Source organism: Falco naumanni, chromosome 9 (assembly GCF_017639655.2).
Source record: "Falco naumanni isolate bFalNau1 chromosome 9, bFalNau1.pat, whole genome shotgun sequence".
In the NCBI taxonomy this organism is placed as follows: domain Eukaryota; kingdom Metazoa; phylum Chordata; class Aves; order Falconiformes; family Falconidae; genus Falco; species Falco naumanni.
Window position 1 is genome coordinate 9,965,388 of NC_054062.1, and position 20,748 is coordinate 9,986,135.

Sequence of the window (20,748 nt, forward strand, 5' to 3'; positions counted from 1 at the left end):
TTCTTTGCCAGCAGCCCCCAACCTCTTTCTACTCAAGAGTTGCTCCAAAAGCGTTCCCCAAAGCAGTGCTGTAGTTAATCTGAGGCTATACACAGGCAGATGGGCCAGCTGGTCACTCCCAAATATCATAGCAAGATTATCGGCACTCTTTTCCTTCCTGAAGGGCATTGTGTTTTGTCCCCTACCCTGCTGCCATTTTTTGTGAACGTGATTGTCTCACATGAACAAACTTGAAGTTGCCCAGTGAATTCAGAAATTTAAATTAGAGAAGTCAGAAAGATTGTGTGAATACAGAATAGATTACAAAATCTACAGACTGCTTCTTTCAATCAAGCTTTTGAATGTGGCCTGTGTATGTCCCGTATATTTCATACAAGAACTTCCAGTACTTTCTCCGTTTATCTTCCATTAAGTTGTGGGTTGTTAAAACAAACAGCTCCGGTGACACTTCCTCCATAACAATATCTTAAAGCTTCAACCCCTTTACCAAATAATAAACCTTAGCATATTAATTAGCGGTTCTCAGGAATCTGAAACAACCATTTCAAGACTGCCTATAATCTCAGTGGGGCTTCAATATCTTCTAGGGTCTGCTCACAGCTTTGTATTTTCACCAGTCACCTCAATGGAACAGCAAAACTGTATGCAGATGATACAGTAACATAATAAGCAGCAGTAATTGGATTAATAACCCATTAGCACAAATTTTAAATCCCAATGGTTATTACTGGGAGTAAAGGGAAGGGTTGCCATTCTTCATATTAGTACATGCATCAAACACTGGTGCCAAGAAATAGGAAAATTTTTTCTACAGACAAGTGACTTTGTGTTCTCGTTTCTGCAGGCAGCGCTAGCCAACAGCAAGGGAACTGTTTACTAGCTCCATTTGCAAGCTCGTCTGTGCCATGTATTAACCCTGAAGTAAGCAGCACAGGCAGGTGCTGCAGTGGTTTAGAAACAGGCTCCACGCTGTCAAGACACTGGTGACCAAAAAAATCAGATTGGTCTAAGCTGTTCTAATGCCTGCGTGAGCATTTTAGTTCCCCATATAAAAATGAACACTTCCTAGGTTTTTCCCACCCTGCTTTCAATTATGGTTTTATTCTTAAACCAAAGAAGCCACAGTTTCTTCCTTTTCACCTTTTCTGCTTAGAAGCTGCCTAGCAAAATCCCACAGACTATTTCAAGAATTCAAGAGGACACTGGTTTTGCTGGAGTCCTCCTTTACATCTCAAGCACTTCCCCTCTCAAAGGCATTTTTTTTTGATTGCCTGCCCATCTTCTTGTGTGGACCTGCCTACGGAAAAAGGGACCCCAGCTCCCCCACCTACCTGAAATGCTGGAGCTTTCCCTGTTTGCTAAGACAGACGCCAGACCCCATCCAACTGCACACCCATCTCTGCTGGACAGTGGGGAGAAGTCCTTTGCCATATAATGGATCATGACTGAACAGTGATACTTGAAGCCTCTCCATGTGGAAACCATGAGCTCCAGAAGCACACCCAGTTGCTTTTGAGATGGATGAGCACTGGTGGCCCTTGCTATTTGTCAAGAGAGAGAAAAATCACAAGGATTCAGCCAAATCAACACTAAATGGCCCAGAACCCTTCTTAGACACCTTTAAAACTGCTCAGGAAGCTTCTCCCTCCTCATGCAAGTTTGTCACTGTCATCCCTTGTTACCTGACAGCTTCCAAAGCTGTGCTTGATGGAGTTGCAGGAACTGCCAGCGAAGCCTTGTTACAGACCTCAGGTCTGGGCTTGGTGCAACGCTGGCTGAATTTGCGAAGCACAGCAGAGAGGAAAATACTGGGACTTTTGGGGTGTGTGTCGTCCCCCCCCGCATCCATAACAAAACCTTCCCAGCTGGCGCTCTTGTTCTTAGGCTTAAAAACAAAAGTGCCAGGTATTCAGGAGTATGGGAACTGGATGAGTCACATACTCTCCCCCATTTAAACTATCCCTAAGACCAAAATATCAGGAATGCTGCAGCAAGCAGGAAGAATCTGAAAGCTCAGAGCTGAAGCAGTGCAGATCTTGAGCTCATTGTTTTTCAGGTTGTATATTCATTTATTGAGCATAAATAACCAACAAAGGTTCACAACGGGCAGAGAGGGCTAGAATAAGAAGCCTGGAAATAGACCACAGTTTTAAAGACTGCTATGTAGAGGGGTGGGGGGACCCCACAAACAAATTACAAGAAGAGGAAAAGGGAAAAAATATATATAACAACTCAGCTGTGCAGCCCACACAGCCTGCTACAGAGACACCAGCACCCTTTTCCCAAGATCTGTGTTATGAGAACCTGGCACTGTCTCACCTTGCAGGTCTGACAGCTCATGCTTGGTACCCATGAGCACAATCCAGCTCTAAATTAACCACCTCCAGAGCACACTTCCCCAACACATTTACACCACATTACCAACAGCACTTTCAAGAGCCTAATATACACCCCCCCAGCCCCCTTCTGACCTGTTAAGATGCGTGCAGAGACATTGCTTGAGGACAGAGAAGCACTTTGCAGTCGTGTACCAGTTCAGCAGAACCATTTCTAGATATCAAGTCTCTCTAGGTGGTAGTGAAGTACAGTCTCTTCACCCCTTTGCCCTTTAACTGACAGAAGATTTGTTTAAATCCAAGTGGCAGGGATGCAGAGATCTACTGGATTAGCTACAGACTTCTCCATCAGTCTTCAGAAAGTCTTCAGAAATGCTTTAAAAAAAGTGGACATCAGATACTTTTATCTTGTTGTTTATGTCCCCAACCTGTTTATACCTAGAAGGCTTACAGCAGAAATCCCTGAATCTCCCCATATGGTAGTAAGATAAACATCTGCTAAACTACAGCAATTGGGTATGGAAAAAAGAGGTGCTTTTCTAATCAAAAGATGCAGAGGCTGCTAAAGCTTTTAGCCTTTTTGCACTGCTCCTGTCCACACAGATTTGGATAATGCTGCTACAGCCTCATGCACATACCTAGAGTGTCACCATCAAGCGTTCACTTTCAGATTTCCCAGGTCATCTTGAGAATGCGATTGTTGCAAGACTTATTAGGGAATCCTCGTAAAACTCCAAAATAACAATTCCCAGGTCTTATGTGGAGAACTCCACCCCTATCCCCAAGAAGTTAAGTACGATTTCGGAGAGGCAGCACAGGCAGAAGTTTGGGTTGCACAGCAGCTGAACAGATTACCCATGTCCTTGCTTGTCCTTAGCCACTGAGCTCCATAATGCTCTAGTATTTAGGTAGCAGCACTGGTGGCAGACATCCAGTCTTTGCTATTTTGCAGGGCAGTGAGGCAGAGCTGCTGGAGAAGGTCACTGCTACAGACACGATCCGAAGCTGCCACCTAGTGCTTACTCCGGCCTCAGGCAGAGCAGTCCGAACTAGGTGAAAAACTACAAAGGGCATTTCTAGTTCCCAGGAAAAATTAAGCAAATAATTTTTCTTTTCCCCTGGGGCAAGCATGAGAATTTTCAACGTTAGAATTAGATTCAGGGACAGTCAGGGTAGACATTTTGTTTTTTCATCCTTTTCAGGAGTTACAGCACTGTGATGCAAGCAGCTCTAACACAACACAAATACAATATCTATATGCAATACATATGTAACACAAACAGCTCTAATACAGCAACAGAGATCTGAGAGGATGCTCTAAGGAAAGCGTCACATCCATTCTGCACAGAGAAGGCAAGTGACTGACGGCCAACACCTGGCTCAGCATGCCCATCTCTAGCTACTGGATCTTCACCCAGTGTCATACTGGGCTCCCCGTCATCTCCCAGACACAGCTGCTGCATGATTCACCTCTCTGTGGGATCCTGCAGGAAAGCAATGTTAAGAGAGCCACTGTGAACAATGCCAAGCAATCTACTCACAGAGAAACTCTGCACGGAAGATACACTGAAGAGGAGGGTCAAGTCCTGCTTGAATGGGATGAACAGCAACAGTTGAAACAGGACATTGCAACCATTCTGAGCGTCCCGGCACAAGGAAACTTGAGCCAACTGTAGCTCTCAAGCTAGACCCAATTAATTCTGGAGAAAGACAAGCTAATGCACACGCTCCTGAATGACTGATCTCTTTCAAAAAATTTATTGAAATGTACAGTATTTCATATAAAATATTGGAGCCTCCTCAGAGGAAGAGCTCACCACATCAGGCATAAAAAAAGCGACCAGCAGGATGCACAGACTAGTAAGACACTGCTTGCCCATGGCTCCCAGCACATGTGGACAGCCACATCATGCCACACACCATCTCATGCCCTTGAGACATTAAGCCACAAACAGCCTGACCCAAAACATGGTTAGCCAAGGGTGTGGGTACTCCTGTTCTCTTAAAGACTCATACCTGTGATCTGCAGTCTTAAAAACGAGCTCTCCGTGAGAGGACAGTGACAGATCTGTATCATAGTAAAGGAAAATCGAACCCATTTAGAAAGCCTTGGGGGGGGGGGGGGGGGGGGAGAGAAACATAACAAAGCATGTTCCTTCCTCTCTATCATTCTGCATGAAGTTCAGGGGCACAAGACACAGCAACAAGTGCTATCAGGTATGTCCCAGTTGCAGCTGCATCTTCATAAAGGTCAGATATCAATTTTTCAGGCTGCTGCACTAAAAGCCTATTGTACTTAAGTACTATTGTACAAAAGGGCTCAGGAGGTATCCTAGAAGTTAAATGAGGAATCTTCATGGTTTCTGAAGTGTGGAATGAATGTTGGGGACGAGAACACTGGAAAAAAAAAAATACTGAGAATCAAGAGCTGCCATGTTGAGACTTCAAATGACTGCTTCTGGCCAGGTGCCTATCCCTCCAGATCCAGCAGCCTCTGTCGGGTTTCCAGAACGATCTCCTCCTCCACCTCTGGTTTGAGAATGTCTTTGATCTGGAGTGGAAAGGAGAGAAACATTGGCACCAAAAAAGCAACTACTACTGCACACTCCGTGGGGACAAGGATCCCTGACACACAGCAATGAGCAGTGAGTTTAGAGGGCTGTGGTCAAAAAAGACTACGGCAGAGGGTCCAAAGCAAAGTCAACTCTGTCAGAGTTAGCAGTTCTTACAGAGACCATAAGAAATCAAAGGAGGTGCTACTGACAACACCCAGTCTTTCCTGAAGGACACACACCCATATATGGGAAGTGGAGAGATGACTGAAAAAGAAGTACACTTGAAAAGAACATCCCATCTAGCTGAGCAGGCTGCCACTGTGAATGAACACAGAAGATAATTCAGATGTTAGCCGTTTACGAGAACTGCCAGCAATGGCACTGGCAGAAATCAGGGAAAAGCTATAAAGCAAGAGGTCAAATTGAAGGAGCCTTCCAGCAGTGCAGGATGTGGATACAAACAGAAGACCGGTCTCTATACAACACGTGACACTTGCTTCTTTGTTCTTAAAGTGCACTGTACCCTCACACAATCCCAAATTTAACACTGTTTTCACACAGATCACAGAGGGTCCATAATCCCAGCAAGGGATACACATCTATCAAAAGATGGACCTATGTCAATACAGGAATAGTTGGACTTTGTCAGAGGCAGAACCCTTCAAACTATCCCTGAAAACGCGCAAGGCAATTTATGTTATGCAGAAGGGGGCAAGTTCATACCTTACTTACTACAGGATGCTTTGGAAAGCCAAAAGGAAGCCCTACCGCCTAACTTACTGCCTGCAGCAGCAACTGATGCGGCCTTTCCATCCCCTCCCCATGGTGCGGAATAGACTAAATGCTACTGGTTTCTGTACCTGATGAGGAAGGGATGCTTCATAGCAATACAGGATGCTGGTGTCAAAGAGCATCAGTTTCTGATTAACCAGAGCCACAATGCAGTTTCGGAGCCTTGAGATCACCTCCCGGTCAGACAAGGGAACTGGCTGAGGAAAGACAGAGGTAAACGAGATGAATACACAGGGAAGTAATGCAAGCCTACTGTAAAAAAGCTTTGCCATGAACCTGACATCTTGAAAGTCTCAGGTTATTCATATACCTCTGACCATTAGACTGAAAAAAAAACATCACTGGGAGAAGGTTCATCTTCCCTGAACCCTCACCTCCAAGTTGGTGGTGAAGCCCCCTGCCTCCTCATCTTTATGCTCCAGCGTTGGGTGGATCCAGATGAAACCATTGTTGCCAAGGATCACAGATGCACCACAGGGCAAGTCATGGAAGTGAGTCTTCTGGCGTTTCACAAGGGAGGGTGAGACCTGAACGAGCACACCCTGGGCAAGCTGAAGAGGAGACCATGACTCATATGTGAGACACACAGATAGAAACAGATAACAAGAAGTCACCGACATGCACTCCATGCCTGGCCTAGGAATGAGTCAATTTAAACACCTTTTCCCCGTGAAACAGTGAATATAAAATCTGCCTGCTTCTGGGAGCGCTGGGAGGATTAGCTAATGCCTGTGCAGTCCTTCGAAGATGAAGAATACCCTAAGTGCTTAGCACAAATGTTAATAATATCTTGATCGTAACTACACATCAACCATCCCTGCAGAAAAATGAGGAGCGAGAGGCCCAATTTAGCAGAACACTTTCCCTCTTAATCCAATCACTGTCCTTCATCCTTTGTGCAATAAGCACACTTCGCTTTCATCTTTTAAGTGCTAATACCCTTGGTCTGGTAATCCCAAACTGCAGCCTACGCTCCAGTGGCCCCTTGGCTTATTTCAATGCACAAAACCAGAGATAAATGCCAACTGTGTAAAGCCTAAAATAGAACCCTGGAGAGAGAAACAAGTCACAGGGGCAATGGCCTGCAAAAGAGTGATGAAGTTTGAGTCAGACAATTTTTCTCCCCAGGGTTTAATTCCCAAGCGGCTAGTGGGGAAAAGCGGACTCGCAGGTTGTAATTGTGGACAGGGAGAGCAGCAGCACAAAGGGAAAATCAAGGGCATTTCCTCTGCTCTGGGGAAACTGCTCAGTGCTCCCATGTAGGAGCCAAGATTCTTTCTAACCTGCAGGAATGGGTTACAGCAACATCCTGCTCTACTCCAGTGCTTTTTTCTTAAAAAATCCCTCCAAAAAGCCTTATACAAGGCAACTGGAGCAGAATTAGACCAAGATCGAGTGCTTTCGAACAACCTACCTTGCCATATTTCAGACTGCGGGTGTGCAGTGATACAGCGCCATCAGAAAATACAGACTGGACCTCTGCCTGTCAGTGCCACTTAAGGAAAAAAGGTTCCTGGTGTTGCCCAGTGCCAACAGCCGCTGGTGCCCCAGCAGAGCTCTCGCTGCCAGCCAGGCTAGCCGAGGTCCGGCCACTCTCCCCGTGCTCTTGGCTCTTCTCTTTGAGCACAAGCAATGGAAGGATACACTGATGAGGTCCCCTTCCTGCAGGTAGTCCCTCATCGCAAGCTCATCTTCTGCTGATCTCCTCCTCTGAAAAGCACAGTGCACGAAGAGTTACATGTCGCTCGGAATGAGAAAACAATTTCAATTAACATCTGCGCTGCGGGGGGATCTTTGGATGTCACACAAAACACAAGCAGGTCACCAAGGAAAGTCAAGCCGACTAGCATACCTAAGATTGCTAATGTGTTTATGTCTAAAAACACTGAGAGTTAAAGAAGCACAACCGGCCCACTCACAAAACCCAACACCACCCTTGTGCCAACTGCGGGAAGGGCACCAGAGCTGCCCGGTGCCTCAGCTTCTGCCACGGAAGCAGGAGATGGGGCTCTGGCACCGCTCTGCGTGAACTACGCTCACCAGTTCCCCGCCAGGCAAATTCACAGACGACAGCAGCAGGACCGAATCTAGCCTGGAATTCGTTTCCACCTTCCACCGCTTCTGCTGAACCTGGGGAAGAAAAATAATCTCGTGAGACACACTGAAAAACGGAACGGGAGCTCTTCAGCGCAGCAGGAAGGCCGGCAGCCGGCCGAGCCAGCAGGAGGCCGCGCTGTGCCGCTCACAGCCCGCACGCTCACGCCATGTGCGGATTTGGTGCGGTCTGGGGAATGGCCGAAGCGCTCGGGACGGGCCCAAGGCCCGCAGGCTGATGGCCGGCCGGCCAGCGGGCCACCCCTCCTCCTCCTCCCCCACGGCACACCGGGAACAACCGAGCTTTACCTCCGTAATCCTCCCGACCACGATGTCGCCGACTTCGCCGTTGTACCTGGGACAGAGCAGCCCGTCAGGCGGCAGCGCCCCCCCGGGAAGGGGCCCGGCCCGGCGCCCGCCCGCCCCCGGAGCTCACCGGGCCTTCAGCGCCCTGACGCACACCAGCTTGTTGACACGCTCCACGGCGCCGGCCACCGAGGCGATGAGCTTCTCCTCCTCCACGTAGGTGCCGTGGCCCCTGCGGAGAGAGCGGCCGCCTGAGGAGAGCCCGAGGCCGGCCCGCGCCCCCCGCCCCGCCGCCTCCGCTCCGCCGCCGCCCCCACCTCATGTAGCCCGTGTCCGTGGTGATCGTGTCCCCCGGTGCCACCAGGTGCTTCTCGCCGCCCCGAGGCGCGGTCGGCCCCACCGCCCGCCGGACCGCCGGCAGCCGCATGGTGATGGCGGCCATGTTGAGTGCGGGCGCGGAGCGCCGGCGCCCCCATCCGCACACGCCTTCCGCCCGCCATGTTAACTGCTGGCGAGAAGGAGCCTGAGGCGCTGGCGCCGCCATCTTGAGTGAGGGCGGCCGTGAGGCTTCAGGGTCGCCATTTTGGTTCCTGGCAGTGAGAGCAGTCGTGGGCTTCGCTGCGTTGGGAACCTTAAGGAGAGAGGGGTCATGTTTGGTGAGGGCAGGGCGCCTGCAGCCCCTGGGGCAGGCAGCGGGACCGAGCGGGGAGCCAGCCCGCCAGGCCCCCCCTTGCGCCGCCAGCCGGGGGCTCGCCGGGCCCCAGCACCCCGCCTCGGCCGACACCCCCGGCTGAAGGGCGGCCCCAGGGGGCGGCTGCCCTGGCGGGAAGCAGCACCCCCAGTTTCTAGGGGAGCCCCCTGGTTGTGCCCCCCATTGAAGGTCATCCTTGAACCCCGTTCGGAGGGGGCAGGTGGCCTCGGGGGGTGCCCCCCCCCCCCCCCCCGCACCAGGGGATCTCAGCCCGGCGTCGCTGCAGCAAGGCCACAGCGGGGGGCTGCAGGGAGGAGGGCGCCCAGGCCTGGCTGGAACATCTCAGAGGGGCCGGGAATTTAGCCCTTTCCTTGGCAAAGCTGTTCCAATGGTAAATAGCACGTTGTGTGGAAGTTTTAGTCGCTTAATTCAAACACCAGTTAGGCTCTTGGAGCTGCTGGGAAAACACCAAGGAAAAGGAAGCTAGGAACGTCCTTCAGCATCCTCGGGACCACAATCAAGCATCACTCTTTCAAACAAGACTTGCACCTGTAGCCCATCACAGCTGAAATATGACCATTAATTCATGGAAGATACCAAAGGATATCAATAGCTGTTGTTTCAAATAGACTGCGCACATGGAGGCAGGGAGGTACCAGACCAGCTAATACCCCCGGTTCTGTAGTTAGCCAATGCACACCCCTTTTCTTTCAGACCTGCAAAGGAGCTTCTGTGGCCCAGAGCTGACCTTTCCTCTTCCCAGCTGCACTGTTTGGTCCAACAGGCAATGCTACATCTCCTTATTCACCTATTACTGTCCTGGTTTAAAACATCAGTCCTCCCAACTGCTACGTCCTTCCCCTGGCATGTAACAAAATAAAGCTCTCCATGCTATCCGTCTTCTAAATGATAAATGTTCCAAGTAATTTTTATTTAGAATACAAGAGAGGTACAAATGTATTTACACTGTGTACATATACAATCAAATAATATATAATATCAAAGTTTTGTAAATAATGTTTACATAAATATTTACAAAGTTAAAGTGACAGGTTGGTTGTTTTTTTTTCTTTCTGGAAGTAAAACAGTTTGTGAGAACTTTATACATCTTAGACTTATAATTAATATTAGAATACCTTCTTTCAAGCTTTATGATACACAGCCCTGCTCTCGCACGTGGCAGGACTCCAGAGGGCGCTTAGAGCTGTCCTTGGGGACAGAGCTGGCCCGGGGACGGGTTTTCTCTGTCCCCAGAGGACAGTAGAAGTAACAGCTGAAATGTTCCCTCACGGCTACGGGGAGCGCTGCTCCCACGGCTGGAGCAGGCACACACAGCCCGGCAGAGCACAGGGTCCCCCAAAAAACCGGCCTGTGGATGGGTGCTTCCAGCTAGCACGTCGTGCTGGGGGTGTCCCCCGGCGGGGGGCCTGTCCCCCTGCCCACGGCACCGCTCAGAGGGGGCTGCAAAGCCCAAAGCACGACTCGGGCTGCAGGAGGGCAGGCAAGGGGGTTCGGGTGGGGGGAAATGTAACTGTTTGCTAAATCGGGGCTCCCGAGGAGGGAAACGTGTCCCTTGGAACGGGCCACCAGAGCCAAGGCTGCCCCTGGGGTAACCAGGCATGGATGGGGGGGCTGCAACGGGGCTGTGCCAGCCTGTCAATGAGGCACGTGTCTTTGCTGGGCACTCGCTGGAGCAGAGGATGAAGGATAAGAACAGCTTTTCTTTCCATCAAATTATCTGTGAAAACTCATCTAGGCCCAGCTTTTAGGCTGCCCCAGCCCTCCCCCAGTGCACCAGCAAATCCACGCAGGACATCCTGCTGTGTCCTTTTCCCCCACGCCCCCCCGCCACCCCCAGGGACCCGCAGCCCACCCCACCCCACATCTCCCAGGGGAGGATCCCGCACGGTGCCGCTGCGCCAGCAGCTTGCAGAGCCGGGGGGGTCCCCTTGCTCACCGAACAGCCTGCCCCGCCAAACCCCATGCAAACGGCGATGCTCCAAAAATAGAACGGCACCCCCCCTCAACACACAAAGCAGCCCTGCCTCTGCCCAGCTCTGCCCCCCACCCAGTTCATTGCATGTCTCAGCGCCAGTCTTTGCTGTCCGAAGACCCTCTGCCGCGCCAGGGCTTCACAGCACCATGGTGGGGATGTGATGGGCCAGGGATGCAGGATGGGGCACGGGCAGGGCTGGCGAGTGAGCCTGCAGGGAGGCGTTGGGGGGCCGATGGCGGGCGCTTTTCTGGTGTGCCCGCAGCCCGGCGAGCTGGGAGTAGGCACTTTGGCAAACCTGGCACTTGTAGGGACGCTCGCCGGTGTGCAAGCGGACGTGGTTGCGGAGGGTAGAGGACTGGCTGAAGCGGCGGTTGCAGAAGCGGCACACGAAGGGCTTGTCCAGGGTGTGGATGCGCATGTGGGAGCGCAGGTTGCTGCGGGAGTTGAAGCCGCGGTGGCAGATGACGCAGCGCATGCGCCCGGTCGTGCTGGCCCCTGTCTCCACCGCGTGGAAGTCCTCTGGGGACAGCAGGGGACAGTCAGGCACTGCCCTCCAGCACAGCAGCTCACCCCCTCCCCAAACCCCCAAGGTGCTGGCTGCCCTAAACAGCCGCTCTGTGCCCCCTCGCTGGCTCCATGCCCACTGAGGGTGCCTGCTCGTGGAGACCCCCATCCCAGGCAGGGTGGGGTCACAGGCTGGCACTTAGGGCTTTGGGAAGGGGCTCACCCAAATTTAGGTAAGGGGGAACACTCAAGCCGACCTGCCTCCCCTACAGATGGGCACAAAAAGCGCTTTTCCCCTCCCTGGGCTGCCAGCAGACCCGGAGGGGTGAGCGCAGCAACCCCCAGCACACAGCCCAGGCTCTTCAGCAGCAGCACTCTGTCCCTGCAGGGGTCCCAATTTCTCCCCTGCTCTGCTGGGCTCCGACCCAGCGCTCTCAGAGCAGGGAGTGGGGCTGGGGAGCACAGACGGAGTCCAGCTCCAAACGCAGCATCCCCCCAAAGTGCCCAAGAGCTCTGCTGCCTGCCCGCAGAGGAGCGTCTTGGAACCACCAAGACTAGCAGAAAGCAAAAACCCGAGGAGAGAAAAGCCTCCGGTGATGGTGACTTGGGGAAGATCTGTTAAATGCAGAGAAGGGTTGTAGGCAGCTGCATCCACTCGGCGTTTCACAGTACGCTGGGGCTGCCTTCCTCCTGCTTACACACCTGCCGTGCTCCTCCCTGCCTGGCTGAGTCGGGCAGCAGCTGCTGGCCACCACACTAGCAACAGCCACGGGGAAATCAGCCTGGAGGCAACCCCCCCGGGCCACCGGGGACCTGCTCAAGCTGTAAGGATCTGTCTCACAGTCCCTATGTTTGTCCCCAGGGAGCTGGGGGATCTGATGTATTGCCTGGCATGTCCCTGCCCCATGCCCACCCCATGGCCTCAGACCTGTGGGCAGGGTGAACGGAGAATGGGGAGGGATGCTGCGCTCATGGCTGTTTCCGATGTTACCTACCATGTTTGTTCTTCTTTTGCTCCTCTTCCAGCCCTGGCACACCTGGGATGCCCAGGAAGGTGTTATGGGAGTTCCCGTACCAGACCAGCAGCTCTTGATCCGGAGGAATCATCTAGAAAGAGAGATAGAGAGAGCGATGTCAAGCGGGGTGATGAATGGCTCCCCATGCATCCTCAGCTGGTTGCTTCACACCTACCCTGGCTATACCCCACGTCCTGCGAGACCCTGCTGCCATCTGGGACCTGCCAGCTGTCCCCAGCACGCTGCGGGCAGGCATGCCACGGCCCAGGCTGCAGCACTGGAGGCGACGGCACAGCTCAGCACCATCCACCACTGGCACAAACCTGCACCAGGCTCTCCCCAGGCCAGGCCACAAACACCACCACAAACAAATAACCAGCTACAGAGCACAGGGATGGAGCTGGGGTCTCTGGAGTAAAGAAACCAGAGGTTTCTGCAGCTTGGGGAGAGGAGGACATGGTGGCACACAGAGAAATAAGCCATTTGTGGACCCACAGACTACAGCAAGGCACAAGTGACAGAGACCAAAGCAGGGAGCCGTGACATGCCCTGGCTCAGTGCTCCTGCGGAGCCTTTTGGCCCTGGACAGAGCCAGCAGCACCCTCCTGCTGCAGGGCACAGGCAGCGTCACCCACTCGACCCTGCTGGGGCTTATTTAAGAAGGGGGAAATGCAGAAGCGCCAGCAAAGGGCTCACCAGCCCAGGGATCGGAGGAAAGCTCGGGGGCTGCTATAGGAGAGTGTGGCTCAGGGGCAAGATGCTGCTTACATCCCACACCAAAGCCGCAACGCCTACAACAGCCCAAGGAGTTCTATAGGGCCAGGGAAGGGCTTTTGCACCACCCATGTTCCCATTTTCCTGAAACGATAGCATTTCTCCTTCCCTTGTTATTCCCGTTATGTCCCGACACTGCCAGAGCAGCCCAAGTGAGCAGCCAGGAAACGCCGCTCAAGCCTCCCTGTGGGAAGCAGCCGTGGCCGGGAAGACAGGTGTTCTCCAACCGGTTCAGGCAACACCGACAACATCACTGTATTAAAAAACACACATTTTTTCCCCCTTGCAGGTCCCTAAGTGTTAAGAACCTAATTTACAAATGGGAAAGTCCTACATTTCAGAGGATGGCTTTCCATACGCAGGGTAGTCCAAGAAAAGCATCATCCACATGAAACACAGACCGTAAGCTAGATCATCCGAGTACTGAAAATGTGCCTAATTTTAAGCAGCTGAAAGCAGTGGAAATTTGACTTCATATGTTTAAGTGTCCAGCTGCATAAAGACCTCACTGGGGCTGTAGAGCAGGAATTTGGGAGGCAAGGGAAGCTGGTGTCGTTTTGCGTCCCAAATCAGCTCTGTTTCTGGCTGTCATTTTCTCTTAACAGAAAATGAGTTCTTTTTAATACAAGCAAATAGAAAGGATAAAACACATTGCATGCGTGCATACGTGTGTGTGTGCATGTTTTATTCTGCTGGAGCTGGTGTGCCTGTGCCAGCAGTGGGTGAGCACTCATGTGCATACACCCCAAAGCAATTTAAATTGCCCCCCAGGAATCTTGCGGCCTTTAGATCAAAGTCCGAAACTCACTGCCCTCGCTTGATTTTCCAGCAGCAGCAACTTGGAATTGCTGAGGAAGACAGGAAAAACAAACTAGCAAGTAAGGGCAGAAACGGGCAAAACACATGAAAATATTTAAGGCAAATATCGAAAGAGGCAACCAGTAAATCTGATTTTGTGGTGGGTAGGTTGGAAAGGCATCCTAAGAAATACCGTGCTGGGGTTATGGCACAGCAGAGGTAGGCAGAGCGACGGGCCAGGCAGCTCACGGTGCCTGCCGGGGAGGGGGTGCAGCAGGCTGTGTGGAGGGCCCCCCCAGCTGGAGGGGTGGAGGGTGACGGCAGACTGCTGGTGGGAGCGGGCACCCCTACGTTCAGTTGGTGTTGGCGTACCCTGCCCGAGACAGAGCTGGTCCAGCTGGTCCAGGGCTGGTGCTGCACCCCCAGTCCAGGGTTTGTGGTGAGGGAGGTGACAGGGCAGGAGGGGTAGGTGATGAGGGGGGAGCTCGCTCCAGTGCAGGATGCTGTGTTTGTGTGTCTGTGACTCTGCTCATTAATCCCTAGCGCAGAGAGAGAACCACAAAAGGCAAAATCCTCTCTTGCTTTTCCTTTTCTTGTTGGGTGCACAAACTCCAATGAGTCCGAATAAGCAATCGGTTTAGGACTGCATGTGTGTGTGCATGCATGTGTGCCTGCAGGCATGTTAAACAGGTGGGAACGGGGAGCCCATGAATGATGCAGATCCTCGACCTGTAGTGCCCAGTTGTGACCCAGCTCCTCGCACGCTCCGTATTTCCCTTCCTTGCACCCTCACGCTGAAAGCCCTGGCCCCTTCTGCTCCTCCCGGTGCAGAGGGACCCATGTCGACCCGGTGACGGCAGCAGCAGGAACACTGCCGGGTGCCTGCTGTGCCCGGGGAGCACACTGCAGCATAACAGCAGGCACCCTTCATCCCCACTTTTACCTCCCTGTCACTCGGGATTCAGCATTCTCAACTTTTCAACTTTGCTGCTTGTGCCAAGGGAACTAAATTCATCCTGCTCCAGTGCTCATTGCTACGGCCCCAGGAGCAAGCCTGCAGATTGACCATGACTATATGGGACCTCTACATGCACCTCCCCAAATATTGGCTTACCTGCCCCATCGTCCGTGCATGCACAAGGTGTGAGAATTCCTAATTCCACCACGGCTACCCGGGATTATTTTACTTATTTGCATAATGTAGGAACAGTAATAAAAAACAATTCAGTTGCTGTCACAACAGGCACAGCTGCCCATAGGAATATCAGATCTTAAAACTGGGTGCAGCTGAAGCCTACAGATGAGCATCCAGGATGGGGAGAGCAGCACAGAGGTGCTCGGGGCTCTTGCTTGCAGCGCTGCACGGGGAAAGGCAGCAGAGCCCCAAGAGGCACATGGGACTCTCCCGCTGCAGAAGAAAATAATCTGCTCTCTTCTTACCCACCCACTTGCCTTTCCCATCCCACTGCGGCAATCCCAAACCCAGCCCTGATGCTGGATCAATGCAGGATTAGGCCACGGTCCTGTGCCATGGAGCATGTGAGCATCTGCCCCTCCGTCAGCCAGCGCAGGGCTCAGGCAGACCTGCGGAGCTGCCCCCCCCCCCCATGGAGCAGCCAGCGCTCGCCCCTTCCCCAGCTGAGACCCTCTCCCAGCTGCAGGCAGCGCGGGAGCCTGTGCTCCTGAGCGGGTGACACTCAGGCCCCGGTACTGGAGAGGGACAGTCCCACAGTGCTGCTCTGGGGTGGAACTGGACATGGTCCCTCCGTGATTCTAAGCCGAAGCAGCTGCACAGGGAAACCTCCCCGAGCTACCCACCTTCCTCCACCTGCAACAGCATCGGGTTGTGGGGACACTGTACACAAGCAAGGCTGGTCCCCGCTGTCACACCTCTGGTACTGTGTGACTTGTACGCACATGGCATCAATAACGCTGGGGATCCAGACACCCACCCCCACCCCAGCATCTCCCGTGGGGAGCTGTGGGTGCCTCCAGCTTTTACCCCACAGCACTGCAGCCTGTGCCCTGGGACATCCCTGGGACCCAGCGCCTGCCCCCGCTGCCCCACCAGGCCAGCACCCACCAGCACTTCATACAGCAGCACATGGGCAGGATGAGTCCCTTCCCCACAGCCCCACTCCAGAGAGCCCGAGGCACGGCTGTACCGACCTGCATCCCGCCCGCTCCGCAGCTCCCTGCCTGGCTCCTGCAGCCCCCATCCTCCTCTCATGCTCCGTTTACAGCCGGAGCTGCTTGCGACCCCCAGATAAAAGCAGTGCAGGGTCAGGTGCAGCACCTGCACTCAGCACCTGTGTTTCATGGAAACCCCCAAACCTCCCTCTGCTACAGAGAAGCAGGTTGTGCACAAAACCCCATTTTTCAAGAGACCACCAAAACCCTGCTCCTACCCGAAGCCCTGCCTGGGCCAGGATTGCAGCTCTTCTTATGCTTTACATCCCAAAACCATCTTGGACAGCGTTTGCTCTCCCTCTGCTCAGCACACATCACCCCATGAGCCCACGGAAAGGGGACAGAGAGGAGAAGGGCCCTTTGCTGCTCCCTGAAGCCCGTGCAATGGCCATTCCTCACGGTGCCTACCTGTCTGGGGAGGGGGTCTGGTGCCAGGGATGGCAGAGCTGCCCTGTGCTCCCACATATGCCCCAGCAACAGCCCAAAGAACAAGAAAGGGTCTGCGGGGTCGGGGGTCCCAGCACCCTGCTCCCCTCCTGCGGCCACCCCAGATGCCTTCTGGCCCTGCTTACCTCAATGGCCTTGTAGAAGATGCTGTTCCCAATCTGGACCACCTCCAGGTTCTGCTCCTGCTCATTCCGTGCACATTTGATGTAGGTCATCCAGCTGCGGTGGTCCTCCTGACTGGCATCAATGAAGTACCGCACAGTGCCATCTTCATTGAAGACCTGGGAGGCGGGGAGAGCAGTTGGTAGCGATGCTGCCCACAGCGGACTGAGCCCCTCCACCTCCTGGGTGAAGTCCCCAGCCAGGGCCGAGCTCAAGGCCAGAGTGGTTTCGGGGCTGAGACCCTACCAGCAGCTGGAAGGTGCCTGAACCCTTCATGGTGCCAGAGCATCCGCAGAGGGGCTGAAGGGTGCCCTTGTGCTTGCTGGGCGGGCATGGCTGGCCCCGTCAGCCTATGCCCACCCGGATAACCCAGCTCCCGGCCTCAGTCTCCCTCTCGGCAGAGCCCCACAGGCAGTTCACCCCGAAGGGGCTACTCAGCACCCCGCAGCTTCTCACAGGAGCACCCCTGGGTGGAGGGGAAAGTGCCTGCCAGACCCAGCCCTTGGAGGAAGACGCTTTGCAGGGTGGCAAGAAAAATGAGGCAAGTTTCTATTAGGCATAAAATTATAATAATAATTAAGAAGTGCAAGTCTGACACTCAGTGAAACAAAAAAAAAATAAGAAAAGGGGGGGGAAACCCCCTCTACTAGCTGGGCATTAATGCGTGATGTCGTGGCAGCTCAGATCCCCCCAGCCCCACGGCTTCCCTCGGGGTTAACTGCACCAGGGCTGGGACAAAGCGGGGGACAGGGCAGAGCTGGTTCCTGCCCTGTGCCCGGTGCGGGCAGCTGCCAGCCGGCTGTTTGACCGCGACGGGGAAGGAAGGGCAGGAGCGGGTGTGATCCTGCTGCCTCGGACGCAAGCGGCAGCGTTCCAGGGCTCTTCCGAGAGCTGGCTGCACCCCGAAAGGCTGAAGAAGCCTGGCCCTTGTCCTGCCCCAAGGGTCTCCCAACCCCGCCTGCCCTGGAGGAAGCCAGATCTTTGCATGAACGGGGAAACTGAGGCACGGGGAGGCTGGACAAAGGCCCCAGGCCCCAGCACCCCATCTCTACCTCTCCCCAGGCCAGTCGGGGCTGGGGGTACGGGGGAATGGGTCGTTACCTCCCACATGAGGTTGTTGTTCTTGCACAGGTCCACATGCTCGGGCGAGATGACCCTGCCCGTGAAGGGTCCCATCTCGGTGCCAGCCTTGATCCAGGTCTTGGAGAAGATGCCGAGCCCTTCCCCGGGGATGGAGCTCTGGGCGATGATCACTTCCGACGGCAGCACCAGGCTGGACAGCTTCTGCACCTCTGCGGGCGGGGGACAGGGCTCGGAAAAGGGACCAGCCGCGGGGGTGCCGGGGAGGGGGGCAGCGGGGACCCCTCCCCGCTCCCAGCCCAGATCCCGGGTCTGAGCCTTTTAAACGCCCACCCGGGCTCCTACAGAGCGGTACAAGGTCCCCCCCGGGCACTGAGGAGGTACCTGGGAAAAGCAGCCCGGGCTGGGCGAGGGAGCGGGGCTGAGAAAGGAGGTTAAATGGTGTCTATTTCGGCCCATCCAGCAATTTGTCATGCTGTTAAAGTGATCTGCATTCATTAAACTCAACTAGAAAGAAATTGCTAATTCTAAATTCATTAGTCCTTTAGGAATGCTGTAGCGGTACATTGTGCCTGAATGGCGCAAGGGCTTGTTTAAAAGGGCCCAGGAATTCCTCTTACAAAATGGGGAGATGAGATGGTTGACATATCGTGAATGGAAATGGAATTAGCCTTCATGGTAAATTAAGAGAGGAACAGAAATCCGAGAGGGGGAAAAGGGAGCCGGGACGCCCCGGCGATGCCGGGGCGAGAGAAAAGACATTGTCCCGGGCGGCTGAATGCGGGGCGCCCCCGGCCCCCCCGGCCCCCGCCCAGCCCGCGGTTTAAGTGGGAACTTTCTCAGGTCAAGCCCAAGTTAACCAAATGAATTTAAAGCCCTTCTTAGACCCCAGTCAACTGCTATTACACGCTTGGGGAGCGCGGGCCGCCGGGAGCCGGTCCCGGGGCCGGGGGGGGGGTGTCCGGGGAGGGGGGGGGCACTCACCTCCGGAGAAGGACTGAGCCAGGACCTCGGCCGTGAAGGCGGTCTTGGGGCTGCTCTTCTCCTCGAAGAGCTGCTCGCCCAGGACGTTCCGCCAGCGGCCGTAGAGGAAGCTGTGCAGGATGTCGGAGGTGATCACCTCGGCCAGCGAGAGCCCCTGCGGCTTCAGCCCGGGCTTGAGCACCAGCGCCTCGGCGGGCAGCACCGAGCCCATCATGGGGGCGGGCGGGCCGGGCGCGGCGGGGCGCGGGCGGCGGGCCGGGCTCCGTGCCGCTCGGCGGCTCCCGCCCGGCTATATATGAGCTTCATTGACCCTCCTAATTGGTTATTAATGACCTCCCTGACGTTGGCGGAGAGACTGGGGCTGCCGGAGCGAGGCGAGCCGTCGGAGCCCCCCCCCTCCCCTCCTTCCCTCCCCTCCCCGGGGGTGGGGTGGCTGGAGGGAGGGACACGGCGAGCACACATGCACACGCATGCACACACACACACACACATACACACACATACACACACACACACACACACACACACATACACGCATCGGTTCAGCCCCTCGCAGTCCCCTGCCCTGGCAAACCCAAACCCGGGCACCTGCCCCCGGGAACGGCGAAAAAGCAGCGAAACGGGCAGAAATACCCTTGCCGGTGCCCGCGGACGGGACGCACCCTCGGGCCCGGGCTCGCTCCCTCCCCGGCCCCCGCGCTCGTTTTGGGGGTGAAACGCGGCGCTTCGGGGCCGCTGGGCACCACAACGAAATCGGCGGCCCCGACGGTGCCAGCCCCCGCCGCTGGGCAGCGTTCGGCCCCCGCCCCCCCCCGGGAACGGGCCGGGGCTCCCCCGACGGGTCCGAGCCGCCGCGGCTCCCCTCTCTCCCCTGCAGCCCCGGCCCGGCCGCTCGGTACCGGCGGCCCCGGGAGGCGCCCGCGCTGCGGTCTCCCAGATCCCGAGGAGGGTCTCCAGGCACGGGGAGGGGGGTTCGCGCCCCCAGAGCTCGCCCGGCTGCAGCCTCCAGCCCGGTCCCCAAACCCGCATCCCCCTCGCGTGTCCCAGAGGAGGGTGAGAAGGGCCGGGAATCGTGCCCACGGGTGGAAGGGGCCGGGGTGGATTTCCCACCTCCCCGCAACGGCAACCGTGTCCTGCCGCGTCCCCCCAGGGCGGGACCCCCCCCGGGGGCAGGCTGCAGCATCCCCGGGGCTCCGCCGCCGCAGCGCTCCCGCCTGCCGCCCCAACCCGGCCGGGTTCCCCCCGAGCCCCGCCGCCGTCCCCGGCCCAGCAAGGTGCCACCGCAGCGGTCCCCGCACATTCGGGGCTCCCCTCCCTCGGGGCCCGCAGCTTTGCCCGCTCGGCAAAGGGTTAATCTTCCCTGGATTTAAACCCAGTCCCGCTGTGTCGGAGCTTAGAGCCCTCTCCTTCGCCTTGTTCTTTTGATTTTCATGGGGACGAGGGGCTGTAAAGGGCTGGGGGGAGAAGGATGGGCCCCCAAATTCCTCAAGAGCTCAATGGCCAGTTCCAGCCCCCGGGCAGACCCGCCGGGGCCAAAACCGTGCCCGGGGCAGGAGCTGGGCACGGCCAGACCCCCCGGGCCGCGGGCCGGTGCTTTACGGGGTGAAGCTGTGGGGCGGCTTTTCCCCTCGACGCAAATGCTATTACAATCCAGGTGCAATTATTTCTATTAACTCAATCAAGAAGAGGCGCAAATGGCAGGAATAGACCCAAACCCGCCGTTCGGAGAGGTGTTTGCCCGGAGAGAGGCAGCGCTGCCCGGGAAAGGGGAGGTGTATAACCTGCCAGGGTCCGGTTTGGGTTTTAATACGCGTAAAAATAAGTTTAGTTTGTTTTTCTGGACTTTGGCTACAGGAGCCGTCCGCCGACGTGGAGGGTGTATTTCAGCTTTGCTAAATATAACGCATCAGGTGGAAAGCTTGCACGACACACGTCTTCCCCCGGCTGCCGAGGCAAGCGATCCCCTCGGATTGCTTTTTTTTTTTTCCTTTTCCCCCCAGGAAACACATCAACCCTCAAGTTA

The 20,748-nt window shown here is 55.2% G+C and overlaps 2 protein-coding genes across 2 annotated transcripts; both read right to left on the reverse strand.

Annotated features, from left to right (window-relative positions):
• Positions 1-4,078: 4,078 nt before the first annotated feature.
• On the reverse strand, positions 4,079-8,566 carry EXOSC2 (exosome component 2). The gene is made up of 9 exons (XM_040606944.1): positions 8,401-8,566; positions 8,214-8,315; positions 8,087-8,132; positions 7,724-7,813; positions 7,328-7,393; positions 7,098-7,166; positions 6,058-6,234; positions 5,752-5,880; positions 4,079-4,887 (listed from the first exon to the last, which is right to left on the reverse strand). The coding sequence occupies exons 1-9, from the start codon at positions 8,523-8,525 to the stop codon at positions 4,807-4,809; spliced, it is 885 nt and encodes a 294-aa protein (XP_040462878.1). The 5' UTR covers positions 8,526-8,566; the 3' UTR covers positions 4,079-4,806.
• Positions 8,567-10,655: 2,089 nt separating this feature from the next.
• Positions 10,656-18,983, reverse strand: PRDM12 (PR/SET domain 12). The gene is made up of 5 exons (XM_040606906.1): positions 18,726-18,983; positions 17,763-17,953; positions 16,625-16,780; positions 12,270-12,381; positions 10,656-11,289 (listed from the first exon to the last, which is right to left on the reverse strand). Exons 1-5 carry the CDS (start codon positions 18,937-18,939, stop codon positions 10,907-10,909), a joined length of 1,056 nt encoding a protein of 351 aa, XP_040462840.1. The 5' UTR covers positions 18,940-18,983; the 3' UTR covers positions 10,656-10,906.
• Positions 18,984-20,748: the final 1,765 nt, after the last annotated feature.

Excerpts from the sequence above, each read along its gene's own strand:
- PRDM12 (XM_040606906.1), bottom strand. The coding sequence starts at position 18,939 with ATGATGGGCTCGGTGCTGCCCGCCGAGGCGCTGGTGCTCAAGCCCGGG. Across the intron at positions 17,954-18,725 it reads GGCTCAGTCCTTCTCCGGAG|AGGTGCAGAAGCTGTCCAGC; the intron begins GTGAGTGCCCCC and ends CCCCGCCCGCAG. Across the intron at positions 16,781-17,762 it reads ACAACAACCTCATGTGGGAG|GTCTTCAATGAAGATGGCAC; the intron begins GTAACGACCCAT and ends CCCGCCTCCCAG.
- EXOSC2 (XM_040606944.1), bottom strand. The coding sequence starts at position 8,525 with ATGGCCGCCATCACCATGCGGCTGCCGGCGGTCCGGCGGGCGGTGGGG. Across the intron at positions 8,316-8,400 it reads ACGGACACGGGCTACATGAG|GGGCCACGGCACCTACGTGG; the intron begins GTGGGGGCGGCG and ends CTCTCTCCGCAG. Across the intron at positions 7,394-7,723 it reads ATTTGCCTGGCGGGGAACTG|AGGAGGAGATCAGCAGAAGA; the intron begins GTGAGCGTAGTT and ends TGTGCTTTTCAG.